Source organism: Amblyraja radiata, chromosome 2 (assembly GCF_010909765.2).
Source record: "Amblyraja radiata isolate CabotCenter1 chromosome 2, sAmbRad1.1.pri, whole genome shotgun sequence".
NCBI classification, from domain to species: Eukaryota; Metazoa; Chordata; class Chondrichthyes; order Rajiformes; family Rajidae; genus Amblyraja; species Amblyraja radiata.
This window is the reverse complement of record NC_045957.1, coordinates 37,623,204-37,637,924: the sequence shown is the minus strand read 5'-3', so window position 1 is coordinate 37,637,924 and position 14,721 is coordinate 37,623,204. Positions and strand designations below refer to the sequence as shown.

At 45.4% G+C, this 14,721-nt stretch overlaps 1 protein-coding gene across 1 annotated transcript in view; it reads right to left on the bottom strand.

Moving 5' to 3' along the window:
* Positions 1-1,142: 1,142 nt before the first annotated feature.
* Positions 1,143-14,721, bottom strand: part of LOC116988451 (mitochondrial poly(A) polymerase) — a 34,423-nt gene continuing 20,844 nt past the window's right edge. The window contains exons 5-8 of the mRNA XM_033045160.1: positions 10,899-11,125; positions 8,017-8,106; positions 3,364-3,437; positions 1,143-1,555 (exon numbers count right to left, since the gene is read on the bottom strand). Of these exons, the coding sequence (XP_032901051.1) occupies positions 1,193-1,555; positions 3,364-3,437; positions 8,017-8,106; positions 10,899-11,125 (754 nt within the window). The 3' untranslated portion in view covers positions 1,143-1,192. The remainder of the gene's footprint in view (positions 1,556-3,363; positions 3,438-8,016; positions 8,107-10,898; positions 11,126-14,721) is intronic.

Here is a 14,721-nt window from a genome sequence, read left to right as displayed (position 1 = left end):
GAGAGGAATAGAGCGCGGAAAAGCAGTCTTTTGTCCAGTGTAGGGGAATCCAGAACAAGAAGACATAGGATTAAGGTGATGGGGGAGAGATTTAATGGGATCCAGAGGGGTAACTTTTGTTTTACACAAAGGGTGATGGGTGTATTGAACAAGCTGTCGGAGGAGGTAGTTGATGCAGGTACTATCGCCATTGACAGGTAGATGTGGGCCAAACGCAGCAGGTGGGACTAGTTTAGATGGGGCATCTTGGTTGGCGTGGGCAAGTCGAGCCAAAAGGCCTGTTTCCACGTTGTATAACTCTATGAATCAAGATCCAGAGGGTATATGTTTAATGTGAGCGGGGAAAAGAAAATGACTAAATCCAGATGACTGGGAATTCTACAAATGATAAATAGGTCACATTTTCATGAATACAGATACCAGCCGAAACAAACAATGCAAAGAACAAGTGTTTAAAAATGTTGTAACTATTATTAAATCACCATCCAGCAATTCATTTAAAATTACAAATCAGAAACATTTATAGATTCAGCACTTCCTAAAAAATATCTGGTCACATGCAGTGAACTTAATTTTGGACAATTAAGCAGAAATATGCAGGAATGGTCCTTCTAGGTCACATTTTGGATTTCAAGCCAACACTGTTCCAAAGTTTGTCTCCAAATTACTAGCTGGCGTGAAATCCAGTTCATGCACTATTTGGCATCAGAACAAATCCAGCCCAGTAGTTTAGAAACTCAAAGTCTTTCTTTAGTTTTATTTAGTTGTAGAGAAACAGACCCTTCGGCCCATCGAGTCCGCACTGACCAGCAATCCCCACACACTAACACCAGGGACAATTTACACTTGTACCAAGCCAATTAACCTACATACCTGTACGTCTTTGGAGTGTGGGAGGAAACCGAAGATCTGAGAAAACTCATGAGGTCACAGGGAGAACGTACAAACTCTGGACAGACAAGCACCCGTAGTCAGGATCGAACCCGGGTCTCTGGCGCTGCAAGCGCTGTACGGCAGCAACTCTACCGCTACGCCACCGTGCCGCCTTGCGTGCCACCTAACTGCTTTGTTCAACAATTCCTGAAGCACTCCAGACAAATGTACAAATTTAAAGAGTCTTGAGCACCAAGATATCACATATCTCAAGTGAACAATGTTTCCTCAGACACAACTCTATTTATACAAGGGGTTGCTATCGCACAATGGGAATAATTTTTTGATGGCCATTTGGCCTGCTTAAATTGTCAGTGGATTGCTTGTTTGCCTTCAGTGAATCCAACAAGTTTTTAATCCTCTCGCTAGCTGGCTGTCTCCTCCTCTTTTTGCTCTTTCCCATCGAGGTTTGAGAGTTAGGAAGAAGCAGAGCAGAAAATCCCCAAGGTTCGGCCTTTGGGTGTTTGAGGCCTTCCTGCTGCAAGATCCAGGCGCTCTCCCGAGCTGCTCGCACAAACCTATCCAGTTGGGTTTGATTAACGTTCTTGCTAACATTTAGCGCTTGTTCAAATGGATTCTGGATGTGCAGCGGTGATGGCTCAGGCTTGTTTTGTTCTTTACCCTGGAAGAAAAGACGACAAAAAGAAAATGAATTCATAGCACAACCTGGATTTAATATTGTCACAGAAGCAAATTTTAAAAAATCATTCTATTGTGGAGTTTAGATCATCCAGCTCCTATATAATCTACGATCTCCTGCAGCCTTGTGCAGAGGATCAGCTGAGTATAGGAACAGTTGAGTGCAGAGGAAAGCATCAAAAACTTCAAAAATTCCAGAACTAACTCATCAATAAATATATAATTGGCCCCGATATAATTGTCATAGTCATATAGCATGGAAACAAGCCCAATCGCCCATGCCTACCTACCAAGATGCACACATTTAACACATATTCCTTCTAACTTTCCTATCCATGTACCTGTCCAAACCACATCTTCTGGTAGCTTGTTCCATACATGTACTGCCCTCTGTGTGAAAATGTTTCCCCTCAGGTTCCTATGAAATTTTTTCCCCTCTTATCTTAAACCTATTTTCTCCAGTTCTTGCTCCCCAACCCTGGAGAAAAGACTGTGCTCCTCAAGATTTTATGCACCTCTGAAGGATTACCCCCTCGGTCTCCTACACTCCACAGAATAAAGTCCTAATTAGATTCTCTTCCAAAGTTCTTGCTCATATGCAGTAGCAGGATGCCTTTTAATCTACGTTCATTTACATAGATTTTAAATCGGGAAAAAGTTACTTAACATCAAACAATCCAATGTACTAGAAACATAGAAAATAGGTGCAGGAGAAGGTCATTCCACCCTTTGAATATGATCATGGCTGTTCATGGCTCTAGCAGTTAGATGTGATACCAAGGTCACAAATAAGATAATTGCCACAGTGAGTGCTGGACTATTGACTGAGATGAACTGATAGGTATTTTGAAAAATTAAATTGCAAGCTTTTGCAATATTAAACTTTTACACAACATCCAAAGAACCCATTGTTCACTCCAAATAGTTAATGGAAATAAAAACCTTCCAATATCATTGCCAGCATTCCTTGAGCAAATCCATGTGTAGCTTCTGAACAGGCCATGTCTAAAATGCAGAACTCCATCACACCAGTTTCATTTTACAAAATCATTTGCAGTTACATATTTCAAATATTTGAAAATTAGAAAGTTGCTTGTACATTCAAAATATACTTTGCTAGAAGCAGTGTCCATTCAAATGTTATTCTTTTAATGCATGAAACAAGATACATTGCAATGAATACTGATCAGAGAAAATAAAGTATTTATCTTGCCTTAAAATCTAACAATTAAATTGGCAGGTTGACAAAATGAAACAGTTTAACAAGTGTTCAGGTCTGCTTTAAATGATGGTCCCACTACAAATCTCCTCTTTAGTTTTAGATTTGTAATTTATTAGTTTAGATATACAGCAAGGAAACAGGCCCTTCAGCCCACCAAGACCGTGCCGACCAGTGATCCCTGTACACTGGCACTATCCTACACACTAGGGACAATTTACAATTTTTACCAAAGCCAAATTAACCTACAAACCTGTACGTCTTCGGAGCGTGGGAGGAACCTGGAGCACCGGGGAAAACACGCGCAGTCACGGAGAGAACGTACAAACTCCGTATATGCAGGATCCAACCCGGGTCTCTGGGGCTGTCAAGCAGCAACTCTACTGCTGCGCCACAGTGCTGCTCCTTTTCTCCATGTTTCACAGCAATGATTAGTTTGATGTTGCACAAATCTTGTTAAACGTTCTATTATAACAAAGCTGAGTTATCAATTTACAAAAACGATCACAAGGATCCCCTTATACAAGAACCAAATTAAAAAATAACATCTACAAAGTTGTCAAGCAACTAACCTTTCTGATATTGATGGACATTTTATTAAAAGCAAAGGAACCATAAAATTCAAAGAATTCTTGGAGGAGATCCTCTGCAAAGAAATATAATTTGAAAGTTATTTGATGCACAAAGCAGAATGACGTAGTACAGATAGCATTGGTTATAACAGGCCATGGGGGGGGGGGGGGGGGGGGAAGGAGTCCGTTATCACAGATTGTTCCCCCCCCCCCCCCCCATTGATATCACTGCCTGGGTGCCGGGTCAGAACACTGGAGCCCCATCCAGTGGAACCTCCCTTACTACACAGAGTTCAACTCAGTCCAAGAAGGCTACTTGGCACCACCTTGTCCAACGCAGCTGGGGAACGACATTAACCTCTGCCCCTGCTGCTGATTCTCAGATTCAGAGACCGAGAGCAGAATGAGAGGTCCGGGGCTTTGGGGTGCCAGTGTGACAGGGTGAGGTAACCCTGTCCCACTCTAACTGAGACCAGCTGCCTGCCTGGAGTTCAGTGTGAAAGAACATCGACCTTAAACCTTAACTCTGTTTCTCATTCCAAAGGCGTTGCCTAACCTGCTGAGTGTACAAAGTTATTTTTAACAGCTAAAAATTTACTGCAAGCTAAAAATACTAAAGGGTGTTGTCACATTGTTTAATAGCGTATCACTGTACAAGTGTCAATCAAAGCAACTGCTTGTCCTCCCGCAGTGTAACTTGAAGCCTGTATTCTTAATTACACAGTGGTGACCGATTACTGTGGGAATGCTCCGAATCCTTTAACGAAAATCGCATAAAAAGGACTATATGGCACCAAAATTGGTGACATGTTGAAAGGTGAAGGCAGTTGGAAGGTTAAAACTGGATTTAGATCTACTGGGAAAGTGGGCCAAGGAATGTCAAGTAGAATTTAACTCAGCTAAGTGCAAAGCGTTGCATTTTATGAAGTTAAACCAGGGCACTAAATGACAGGCCCAGTGGAGTGATGTTGAACTGAGAAACATTGGGAGATAAGAGAATAGTGGTAACACATGTGAATGAGGTAGGAATATCGAAGAAGGAATATCGCTCACTTGACTTGATCAGACTGGATGTTCAGTACAAGGCAGCGGTGTGAGACACTTACTCCTCTCACTTTCCCCAAGTTAAGGGCCTGTCCCACTGTACGAGGTAATTCAAGAGTTCTCCCGAGTTTCCCCCGATTCAAACTCGGAGAATTATGGTAATAGCCGTCCGTAGGTACTCGGGGCTCTCGTGGACATTTTTCATTGTGCTAAAAAAACTTCACGAGCTTACCGCGTTTCACGAGTACCTGCCGTTAGCATTACGAGCCGCTACGAGACGTCCACGAGGTCCTACGTACCCGCTACATGCATTCTACGTACTTACCACGAGTTTGATTTTTTTTTAACTCGGGAGAGCTCTTGAATTACCTCGTACAGTGGGACTGGCCCTTTAAAGGTGTAGCTATGCAGGGGCCCCAGCTATGCCTGCCTTTTTGTTGGTTATGTTGAACAATCCTTGTTCCAGATATACACTGGCACCAACTCTTTCTCCGTTACATCGACGACTGTATTGGAGCTGCCTCATGCACCTGTGCTAAACTCATTGATTTAATTAACTTCACTAACTTCTACCGTGTCCTCAAATTCAACTTAACTATCCCTGCAACCTCTCTCCCCTTTCTTGATCTTCGTCTCCATCACAGGGGATAGACAATCACCTGATGTTTGCTACAGGCCTACCGACAAGGGCCTGTCCCACTTACGTTATTTGTGGCAGGGTGACGCCTGTTTGGTTGTGAGTAGTCGCCCAAAGAGTCGTACCTTTTTCTGGTCGCCGCTGGATTTTCAACATGTTGAAAATTTTCGGCGACATGCTGCGACTATGACGGATGCCGGCAGTCGCCGAAAAAAATCACGTAAGTAGGACAGGTCCATCACAGTCATCTGGGCTACACTTCATCCCACCCTGCCTCTTGCAAAGACACTATCCCCTTTTCTCAATTCCTCCGTCTACACCGCATCTGCTCCCAAGATGTGGCTTTCCATTCAAGGACATCCAAGATGTCCTCTTGTGAACATGTCCATGGATGGGTCTCTCACCCACGTCTACTCTTTGTCCTGTAGTTCTGCTCCTGCTCCCCCTCCCTCCGGATACAGCAAGGAGAGTTCACCTTGGCCCTCACCATTCACCCCACCAGCCATCGCATTGAACACATAATCCTCCAATATTTCCATCGCCTCGAACATGATCTCACCACTGGTCACATCCTCCCATCTCCACCCGCTTTCCGCCTTCCGCAGAGATCACTCCCTCCACAACTCTTTCGTCTACTCTTCCCTTCCCGCACCCCGTGGACTTTCCCCTGCAAGGGCAGGAGATGCAACACCTGTCCCTAAACATCCTCCTTTATCATCACAATCCAACGACCCCAGCAGTCCTTCCGGGTGAGACAGAGGTTCACATGCACCTTCTCCAACCTCATTTACCAGGCACAGGGACCGTTTTGCCAAACACATGCTCAGTCTGCCAAGGCCTAAGGGATCTCCCAATTGCTAACCATTTTAACTCCCTTTCACATTCCCACTCTGGCCTTCCTGTCCTGAGGCACGGCCATTGACAGAGTGAGGCCACGTGCAAACTGGAAGAACAGCACCTCATATTTCACTTGGGTAACTTACAACCCAACTGCATGAACATTGAATTCTATTTTAGGTAACCTCTACAGACACCTCCCTTCTCCCTCCTCTTTCTCCCCTTCAACACTCACTCCCCCCCCCCCCCCCCCCATACGTAATTACTTCCCCCTTGTCCCACTACCTTCCATTGAACCTCGTTGACCTTGCACTAGTTTCTCCCCAACCCCTCCCACCAAAAGTCCTTCAACTAGCTTCACAGTTCGCATCCCTTTTGGACTCGCATCTGTGTCTACCTCTCGCCTTTGTCCAACAATCTGCCTATCAGGGAACCTTCCTCACCAGAGGTTATCTGTTACTGGCCGTGTTTCGTCCGGCCCCATCTCTCTTCCAGCTTTCTTTCCCGCTTCTCCCTGTAATCCGTCAGAAGAAGGGTCCAGACCCGAAACATCACCTATCCATGCTCTCCAGAGCTGCTGCCTGAACCTCTATAGTTACTCCAGCATTTTCTGTCTTTCTTTCTTGACTACAAGAGTGGCCGCATAGCAGAAGCGTCCACGTCGCGGGGCTGGAAACTGGAAGTATCCTGAGCTAATTCTGCTACCACCATCATCTACTGCAACAAGTGATGGCTCCCACTGATTGTCGCCAGAAGCTTGCCTCCTTTTCAGGACGGACGATGACAGCGAGGTCAACATTTGAAACATGGAAGATGGACACGAAAGAAGAAGACTACAAGAGTCGGGGTGTCATATTACAGCTGTACAGGATGTCGGTGAGACCACACTTGTGTGTAGTTCTGGTTACCGTACAAGAACATAGATCACTACAGCACAGGAACAGGCCCTTCGGCCCACATGTTTGTTTGTGCCGAACATGATGCCTAGTTAAACTCTCATCTGCCTGTACACGAGCTATATCCCTCTATTCCCTGTACTTCCATGCACCGATCTAAAATCTAACTATGCCATTACCAATGAGATTAAGTTAGAGAGGGTGCAGAAAAGATTCACAATGATGATGCTGGGTGGGGGGGCTTGAGTTAAAAATGACAGACTGGTAAGGCTGGGGGCGTTCTCCCTGGAGCCGAGGAGTCACATCAGAGAGGTTTAGAAAATCTTAAAAAGGCACAGATAGACAATAGACAATAGGTGCAGGAGTAGGCCATTTGGCCCTTCGAGCCAGCACCGCCATTCAATGTGATCATGGCTGATCATCCCCAATCAGTACCCCGTTCCTGCCTTCTCCCCATATCCCCTGACTCCACTATTTTTAAAAGCCCTATCCAGCTCGCTCTTGAAAGCATCCAGAGAACCTGCCTCCACTGAGGCAGAGAATTCCACAGACTCACCACTCTCTGTGAGAAAAAATGTTTCCTCGTCTCCGTTCTAAATGGCCTACACCTTATTCTTAAACTGTGGCCCCTGGTTCTGGACTCCCCCAACATCGGGAACATGTTTTCTGCCTCTAGTGTGTCCAAGCCCTTAACAATCTTATATGTTTCAATGAGATCCCCTCTCACCCTTCTAAACTCCAGAGTGTAAAAGCCCAGCCACTTCATTCTCTCAGCAAATGACAGTCCCGCCATCCCGGGAATTAACCTTGTAAACCTTGTAGATAAAGTGGATAGTTGCAGTCTTTTCCCCCAGGGCAATGGAATCTAAAACTGGAGGGTTGGGATTAAAAGTGAGAAGAGGCAATTTAAAGAGAACCTAATGGGAACTTTTTCCACAAAGAGGATAGTGGATTTATGGAGCTGTCTACCAGAGAAAGTAGCAGAGCGTGATATATTTAGTTTAGAAGACATTTGGAGAGGAATGTTTTAGAGGGATGTGGGCCAAATGCAGGCAAGAGGGACTAGCTCAGGAAAGCATCTTTGTCAGCATGGACGTGTTGGGCCGAAGGGCCTGTTTCTGTGCTCTACAACTCTATGATTATTATGGAAACATAGAAAATAGGTGCAGGAGTAGGCCATTCGGCCCTTCGAGCCTGCACCGCCATTCAATACGATCATGGCTGATCATCTTTACTTACCCAGAGTCTCGGTATTTTGGGAAGACTTCATTTTATAATCAGAAGCAAAGGTGCAGTCATGACTTTCAATAATATGCACATCTTTCTCTGCTAAAAAAAAAAGAACAAATCAATCTCATCATCAGCTTTGCAATTATCAAAGAATATAGCGAAAGTACAGGAGAGACTAATCGGTGCTGGCTTGAAGGGCCGAATGGCCTACTCCTGCACCTATTGTCTATTGTAATCAGAAACTCTGCTTAAAGCTCTAATATTGATACAGGTCCAATGGTCTGGATGGTCTCTTGCACAAGAAATTCTACCATTTTTCAAGGTCCTTCACACCAAAGAACAATTGCAATGGGTTAGTAGAAAAAGGCCGAAAGATTCTTAAGAGATCAAAGGAGGAATGAAAAGGTAGTTCTAGCCCTATTAAAAGTAATAAGAATCTAAATTAAGTAAAGTTCTACATAATCAAATTAAAAGGTGGTAGATTTTTTTTTCTGGTGATGGGGAGAAGAGGGAAAATAGGATAAAATATTGTGGAGTATGCAAAGAGGCTTAAAGGCTTAAAGGTGATTTGGACAAGTGAATGAGCAAATATAAGGTGGATGCAACATAAAATGGATCATTGGGAAGTTATCCACGTCTGTAGAAAATATAGAAAAGCAGTTTAAATTAAATGGTGGCAGATTAAAATATGTTGCTGAAGATAGACACAAAAAAACTGGTGTAATACAGCGGGTCAGACAGCATCTCTGGAGAAAAGGAATAGGTGACGTTTCGGATCAAGACCCTACTTCAGACCGAGAGTCAGGGAGAGGGAATCTAGAGATATAGACAGTGATGTAGAGAGATATAGAACAAATGAATGAAAGATATGCAAAAAAGTAACGATGATAAAGGAAACTGGCCATTGCTAGAAAATAGGTGTAGGAGGCCATTTGGCCCTTCTAGCCTGCACTGCTGTTAGCAAGGTGAGAACGAATACAGACGACTTTGTAGCTGGTACAACATAAATGCCGGAGGGAAGGATATAAAGGGAATGCAAGGGTTACTTGAAGTTAGAGAAATCAATATCCTACCACTGGGTTGTAAGCTGCCCAAGCGACAAATGAGAAACCAGCATCTGCAGTTCCTTCCTACACAGAGTATGTTGCTGATCATTTGTATCAGTGACAGAAAACAAACACTTTGGAGCTGCAAACATGAGGCAAATGGTGGCCTTCATAGCAAGAGGTTTTGAGTATGGAAGCAAGGATGTCTTACTCTATTGAGCATCAAGCCAAAGGAAGTCATCGTGACTTCCAGGCTCTTATACAAAGAGGGCATTGAGTATAAGTCAGGAAGACATATTGCAGCTCTATAGGACTTAGGTTAGGCAACATTTGTATTGTGTGCAGTTCTGGTTGGCCCATTACAGGATGAATGTGGAGGCATTGGAATGGGTGCAGAGTGTTGCCTGGCTTAGGGGGTATTAGCAACAGGGAGTGTTAATATGCTATATTGGGCCAAGGCCAACTTTAAGGGTACGAGACAGGAACTCGCTCAAATTGATTGGAGCAGGTTGTAAGGAAAGGGGATGTCAGTGGAGTGGGATGTTTTTAAAGTGTGCTGACAAGAGTTCAGACTTGCATGTCCCTGCTAGACTAAAGAGCAAGGCAGGCAAACCGAGGGAAGCCTGGATGACGAGGGAAATTGAGGCTTTGGTCAAGAGTAAGAAGGAGGCATGGGACAGGTTTAGGCTGCTCTGGAAGGTTAGTTCCAATGGGGTTCAAGGAGAGATAGCTGAATGGACCTTATAGAAGGAAGTAGAGGTCACTTTTCGGCCTGTGACGACCGGTGTGGCTCGGAGTTCAGTGCTGGGCCCTTTGCTGTTTGTCATCAATTTCAATGATTTGGATGAGAACCCTTCTTCAGGGGGTCTCGACCCAAACGTCACCCATTCCTTCTCTCCAGAGATGCTGCCTGTCCTGCTGAGTTACTCCAGCATTTAGTGTCATCTTCGGTTTAAACCAGCATCTGCAGTTCCTTCCTACACATTCCAAAGACGTACTGGTTTGTAGTTTAATGGGCTTTGGTAAAAACTGTGAATTGTCACTGGGGTGTAGGATAGTGTTAGTGTACGGAGATCGCTGGTCGGTGCAGACATAGTTCTCCAGAGATGCTACGCGACCTGCTGTTGCATCAACTCAGCACATTGTCGCCTTTTGTGTATTAACCAGCAACTGCAGTTGTTTTTTCTACTACTTAGTGTCAATATCATACTGACACAAAGAGTCAGAGTGTGGAAACAGGACCATCGGCCCAACTTGCCCATACCGGCCAACATGTCCCATCTACATTAGTCCCACCTACCTGCGTTTAGCCCATATCCCTCTAAACCTAAGCTATCCAAGTGCCTGTCTAAATGTTTCTTAAACTTTGCTATTGTACGTGCAATTATAATACTTTACAATTATAGAGGACAATTGGAAATAACGGACACCATTCCACCCGTGGTCCATTACACAGAGAGTTTTCTGTATGTAGTAAGTTAAGCAGAATCTGTAGTAGATTTTAAATACGGGAATATTGATGTTAGATAGGTAAAGAATAAGAGCTCAGGATAGAATAGGCAGCTGCCTCAGAAGCTCATTCAAGTATACGGCAGCACCAAACTAGGCCACAATGTTCGATATGAAACCATTGTTAAAGAATAATGAAGGCAGACAAAAATTCTGGAGAAACTCAGCGGGTGAGGCAGCATCTATGGAGCGAAGGAAATAGGCAACGTTAAAGAATAATGAAATCACTAAGACACAAAATGCTGGAGCAACTCAGCAGGATAGGCAGCATCTCTGGAAAGAAGGAATGGGTGAGGATTCGGGTCGAGACCGTTGAAATCACTTTGTCTGTATTACCTGCTTGGGCTTTTAGCTGATCCAGTGTTGGTATAATTGGTGGATTTCTCCTCTGCAGCAGGAAAAGAACCATCATGGTCAAGGAGAAATTAGTGATCCAAGCGCCAGGCACACTACTGGTGATACCCTGAACACGAGCCCAACATCGAATACCGAACACCAGGGCCCGTACCCGAGGGTCAAGAGTAGAATAAATATAAAGGAGCTCGGTGCTTCTCATTGCAATTCTAAAACAAAATTCAAAATTAAATGTTCAGTGAGCATATTAAGGACAGATAATCAACAAGTCAATCCCGTTAACGTATCATTTATAGTTCAGTCATATAGTCCTTATACTCCTTAACCTCTGGCATATTAACTGATTGAATCGATTGAAAGATACGGCATGGAAACAGACCCTTCAGCCCTGTAAGTCCATGCCAACCATCAATCACCCATTCACACTAGTTCTATGTTATCCCACTTTCACATCCACTCCCTACACACTGGGAGTAATTTAGAGAGGCTAATTAACTTGCAAACCTGCACATCTTTGGGAGTGAAATCCTATATGCCGTTTTAAACTTTAGTTTAACAATAGTTCTTTCTTGAACTTGGTCGAACATGAATATCACCAAATCAGAGTCACCACAAAAAAACAGGACTTTCAATGAACGGAGTCTGCCAGCCTTAGCCATCAAGCACCCATTTATACAAATCCAATTTTATTCTCCTAATAGTCCCACAAATTTCCATCAGATTTTGCTGCCTTTGGAGTCGGAGATGGAGTCATGAAGCATATAAACATGCCCTTCGGCCCTACTCGCCCATGCTGGCCAAGATGCACATGGCAGCACAGTATCGCAGCGATAGAGGCGCTGTCGTCAATCCTCGGTTTGATCCTGACAGCCGGATGTTGTCTTTACAGAGTTTAAACATTCTCCCTGTGACCATGTTGGTCTTCTCCGGGTGCTCCGGTTTCCTCCCACGTTCCAAAGGCGGCAGGTTTGTAGATTAATTGGCTTCTGTAAATTGTCCCGGTTGTGCAGGATAGAATAGTGTACGGGTGATCGGTGGTCAGTGCGGACTCAGTGGGCCGAAGTGCCTATTTCCACATTGTTTCTACCCAGTTCAAGAAAAAAAAATATTGGTAGAATAGAATAGAATAGAATACCTTTATTTGTCATTCAGACCTTTCGGTCTGAACGAAATGCTGTTGCCTGCAGCCATACATGTAATAATAACAAAACACAATAAACACAAATTAACATCCACCACAGTGAGTTCACCAAACACCTCCTCACTGTGATGGAGGCAAAAGTCTTAGAGTTACTGTCTCTTCCCTCCTCTTCTCCCTCTGCGCCGAGGCGATACCCCACCGGGCGATGGCGGCCCGGGGGGTGGTCGAAGCTGCCCGCAGCTGTTGCAACGGGTGCTCCGGAAAACAGGCACCAGCCAGTGACCTGCGAGCTCCCGACATTGTCCTCCACCGGCCCGCGGCCGAGCCCAGGATCCAGGTCGCCGCCGCCTCAGCCGCCGTAGCACCGTCTCCGCTCCGCACCGGGCCGCCCACAAGGCAGCGTCTCAGCCCCGCACCGGGCTGCTCACACGGGAGCACCTTCCAGCCGGTAGCCGTGCCGGCCGCACAGGAGTGTCTCAGCTCCGCACCAGGCCGCTCGCTCGGGAGCACCTTCCAGCCAGTAGCCGTGCCGGCCGCACAGGAGTGTCTCAGCCCCGCACCGTTCGCCCTCACCGGAGCGCCGAGTCGTGCCGCTACCCGGACGTCGCCACAGCTCGAAGACGGCCAGCCTCGCGTTGGTGAGTCCTGGCTGGCTCTACCTCCGGACCCTCGAGGTCGGTCGCAGGTTGGAGGCCGCCAGCTCCGCCATTAGGCCTCAGCGCAGACGGGGGAAGAGAAGCGGGATACGACAAAAAGTCGCATTCCCCCGAAGGGAGAGACAGAAAGCTCTGTTTCACCCTCCCCCCACACACATAACACCACCTAATAACCAAAAAAATTACTAAACTAGACAAAAAAAACCGACATAAAAAGTAAAAACAGACAGACTGCAGGCGAGCCGCAGCTGTATCACAGCGCCGCCACTTCCGTAAAACTGCATATAGAATTTCATTACAGAGATATGCAGGTTTGTAGGTTTACTGACCTTTTAAATAGCCCAGTGTGTGAGTAGGGAGTGGGATAACATAGAATTAGTGTGAACAGGTGATCGATGGTCACATGCTGTATCTGTAAAGCAAACAAAACCAGCCCCATTTACCCTAATTTGCCCCATATCCCTTTAATCCTATCCATCTATAGACAATAGGTGCAGGAGTAGGCAATTCGGCCCTTCAAGCCAGCACCGCCATTCACCGCCATGGCTGATCATCCACAATCAGTACCCCGTTCCTGCCTTCTCCCCATATCCCTTATCTTTCAGAGCCCTATCTAGCTCTCTCTTGAAAGTATCCAGAGAACTGGCCTCCACCGCCCTCTGGCAGAGAATTCCGCAGACACACAACTCTGTGTTAAAAAGTGTTTCCTCATTAAAATTCTAAATGGCTTACCCCTTATTCTTAAACAGTGGCTCCTGGTTCTGGACTCCCCCAACATCGAGAACATGTTTCCTGCCTCTAGCGTGTCCAAACCCTTAATCTATTATACTAAATCTCTGATCTTGACCGCTTTTGGCCCACTGTGCTCCGATTTCCGATAGAACGCCGCCACCTACGGCCGTCATTTTTGGCCACCTCGCTCAGAGCCCCCCTCCGCCTTACGGGTGCGGAGGATTTTACCCATCGATGACAAATCAGAGAGATATTAATGTTTTTTAAAAATTCACCATTCTCCCTGCTGCCCCTGCTGGAGGGAGGGGGGTGGACTATAAAACCAGGATGTGGTGTGCCTCACTCACCCTCTGCAAGATGGATGAAGCCAAGGGTCACGTCTCTCTGAGCTCTGAGTAACACTGAACAAATGTCTACACAACTGTGAGTACCTTTAATGTGGTTTGAAAATGAAAATATGGGTTGTTTGAAGTAAAAAGGCACTGCCTGCAAATGGTTGTTTGGATGCTTTGGCTTGAAGTTGAAAGGCACTACTTACTGCAAATGGTGGCATGAAGTTGAAAGGCACTACTTACTGCAAATGGTGGCGTGGGTGCTTTGGCTTGAAGTTTAAAGGCACTACTTACTGCAAATGGTGGCTTGGGTGCTTTGGCTTGAAGTTGAAAGTCACTACTTACTGCAAATGGTGGCTTGGGTGCTTTGGCTTGAAGTTGAAAGGCACTACTTACTGCAAATGGTGGCTTGGGTGCTTTAGCTTGAAGTTGAAAGTCACTACTTACTGCAAATGGTGGCTTGGGTGCTTTGCTTGAAGTTGAAAGGCACTACTTACTGCAAATGGTGGCTTGGGTGCTTTGGCTTGAGGTTGAAATGCACAACTTACTGCAAATGGTGGCTTGGGTGCTTTGCTTGAAGTTGAAAGGCACTACTTACTGCAAATGGCGGCTTTGGTGCTTTGGCTTGAAGTTAAAAGGCACTACTGCAAATGCACTTACTTCCTGTTTGCACTCTATATTGATTTTTAGATAAAACGCTACACTTACGGCTGTGATTTTTGGCCATCTTACTCAGTCCCCCCTCCGCTAAGCAGGTGCAGATAATTCTTCCAATCAATGAAAAATAAAAGTGTTATTAGTGTTTTAAAAATGTTGAGAATCTCTCTCCTGTCAATCACGCCCTAAAAGCCTCACCTTTTCCGGTGGGAGGGGGAGGGGTTATAAAACCCGGAAGTGTAGGTGTGGCTCAGTCTCTGCATGATGGGGGAGAAGTCATGACTCTG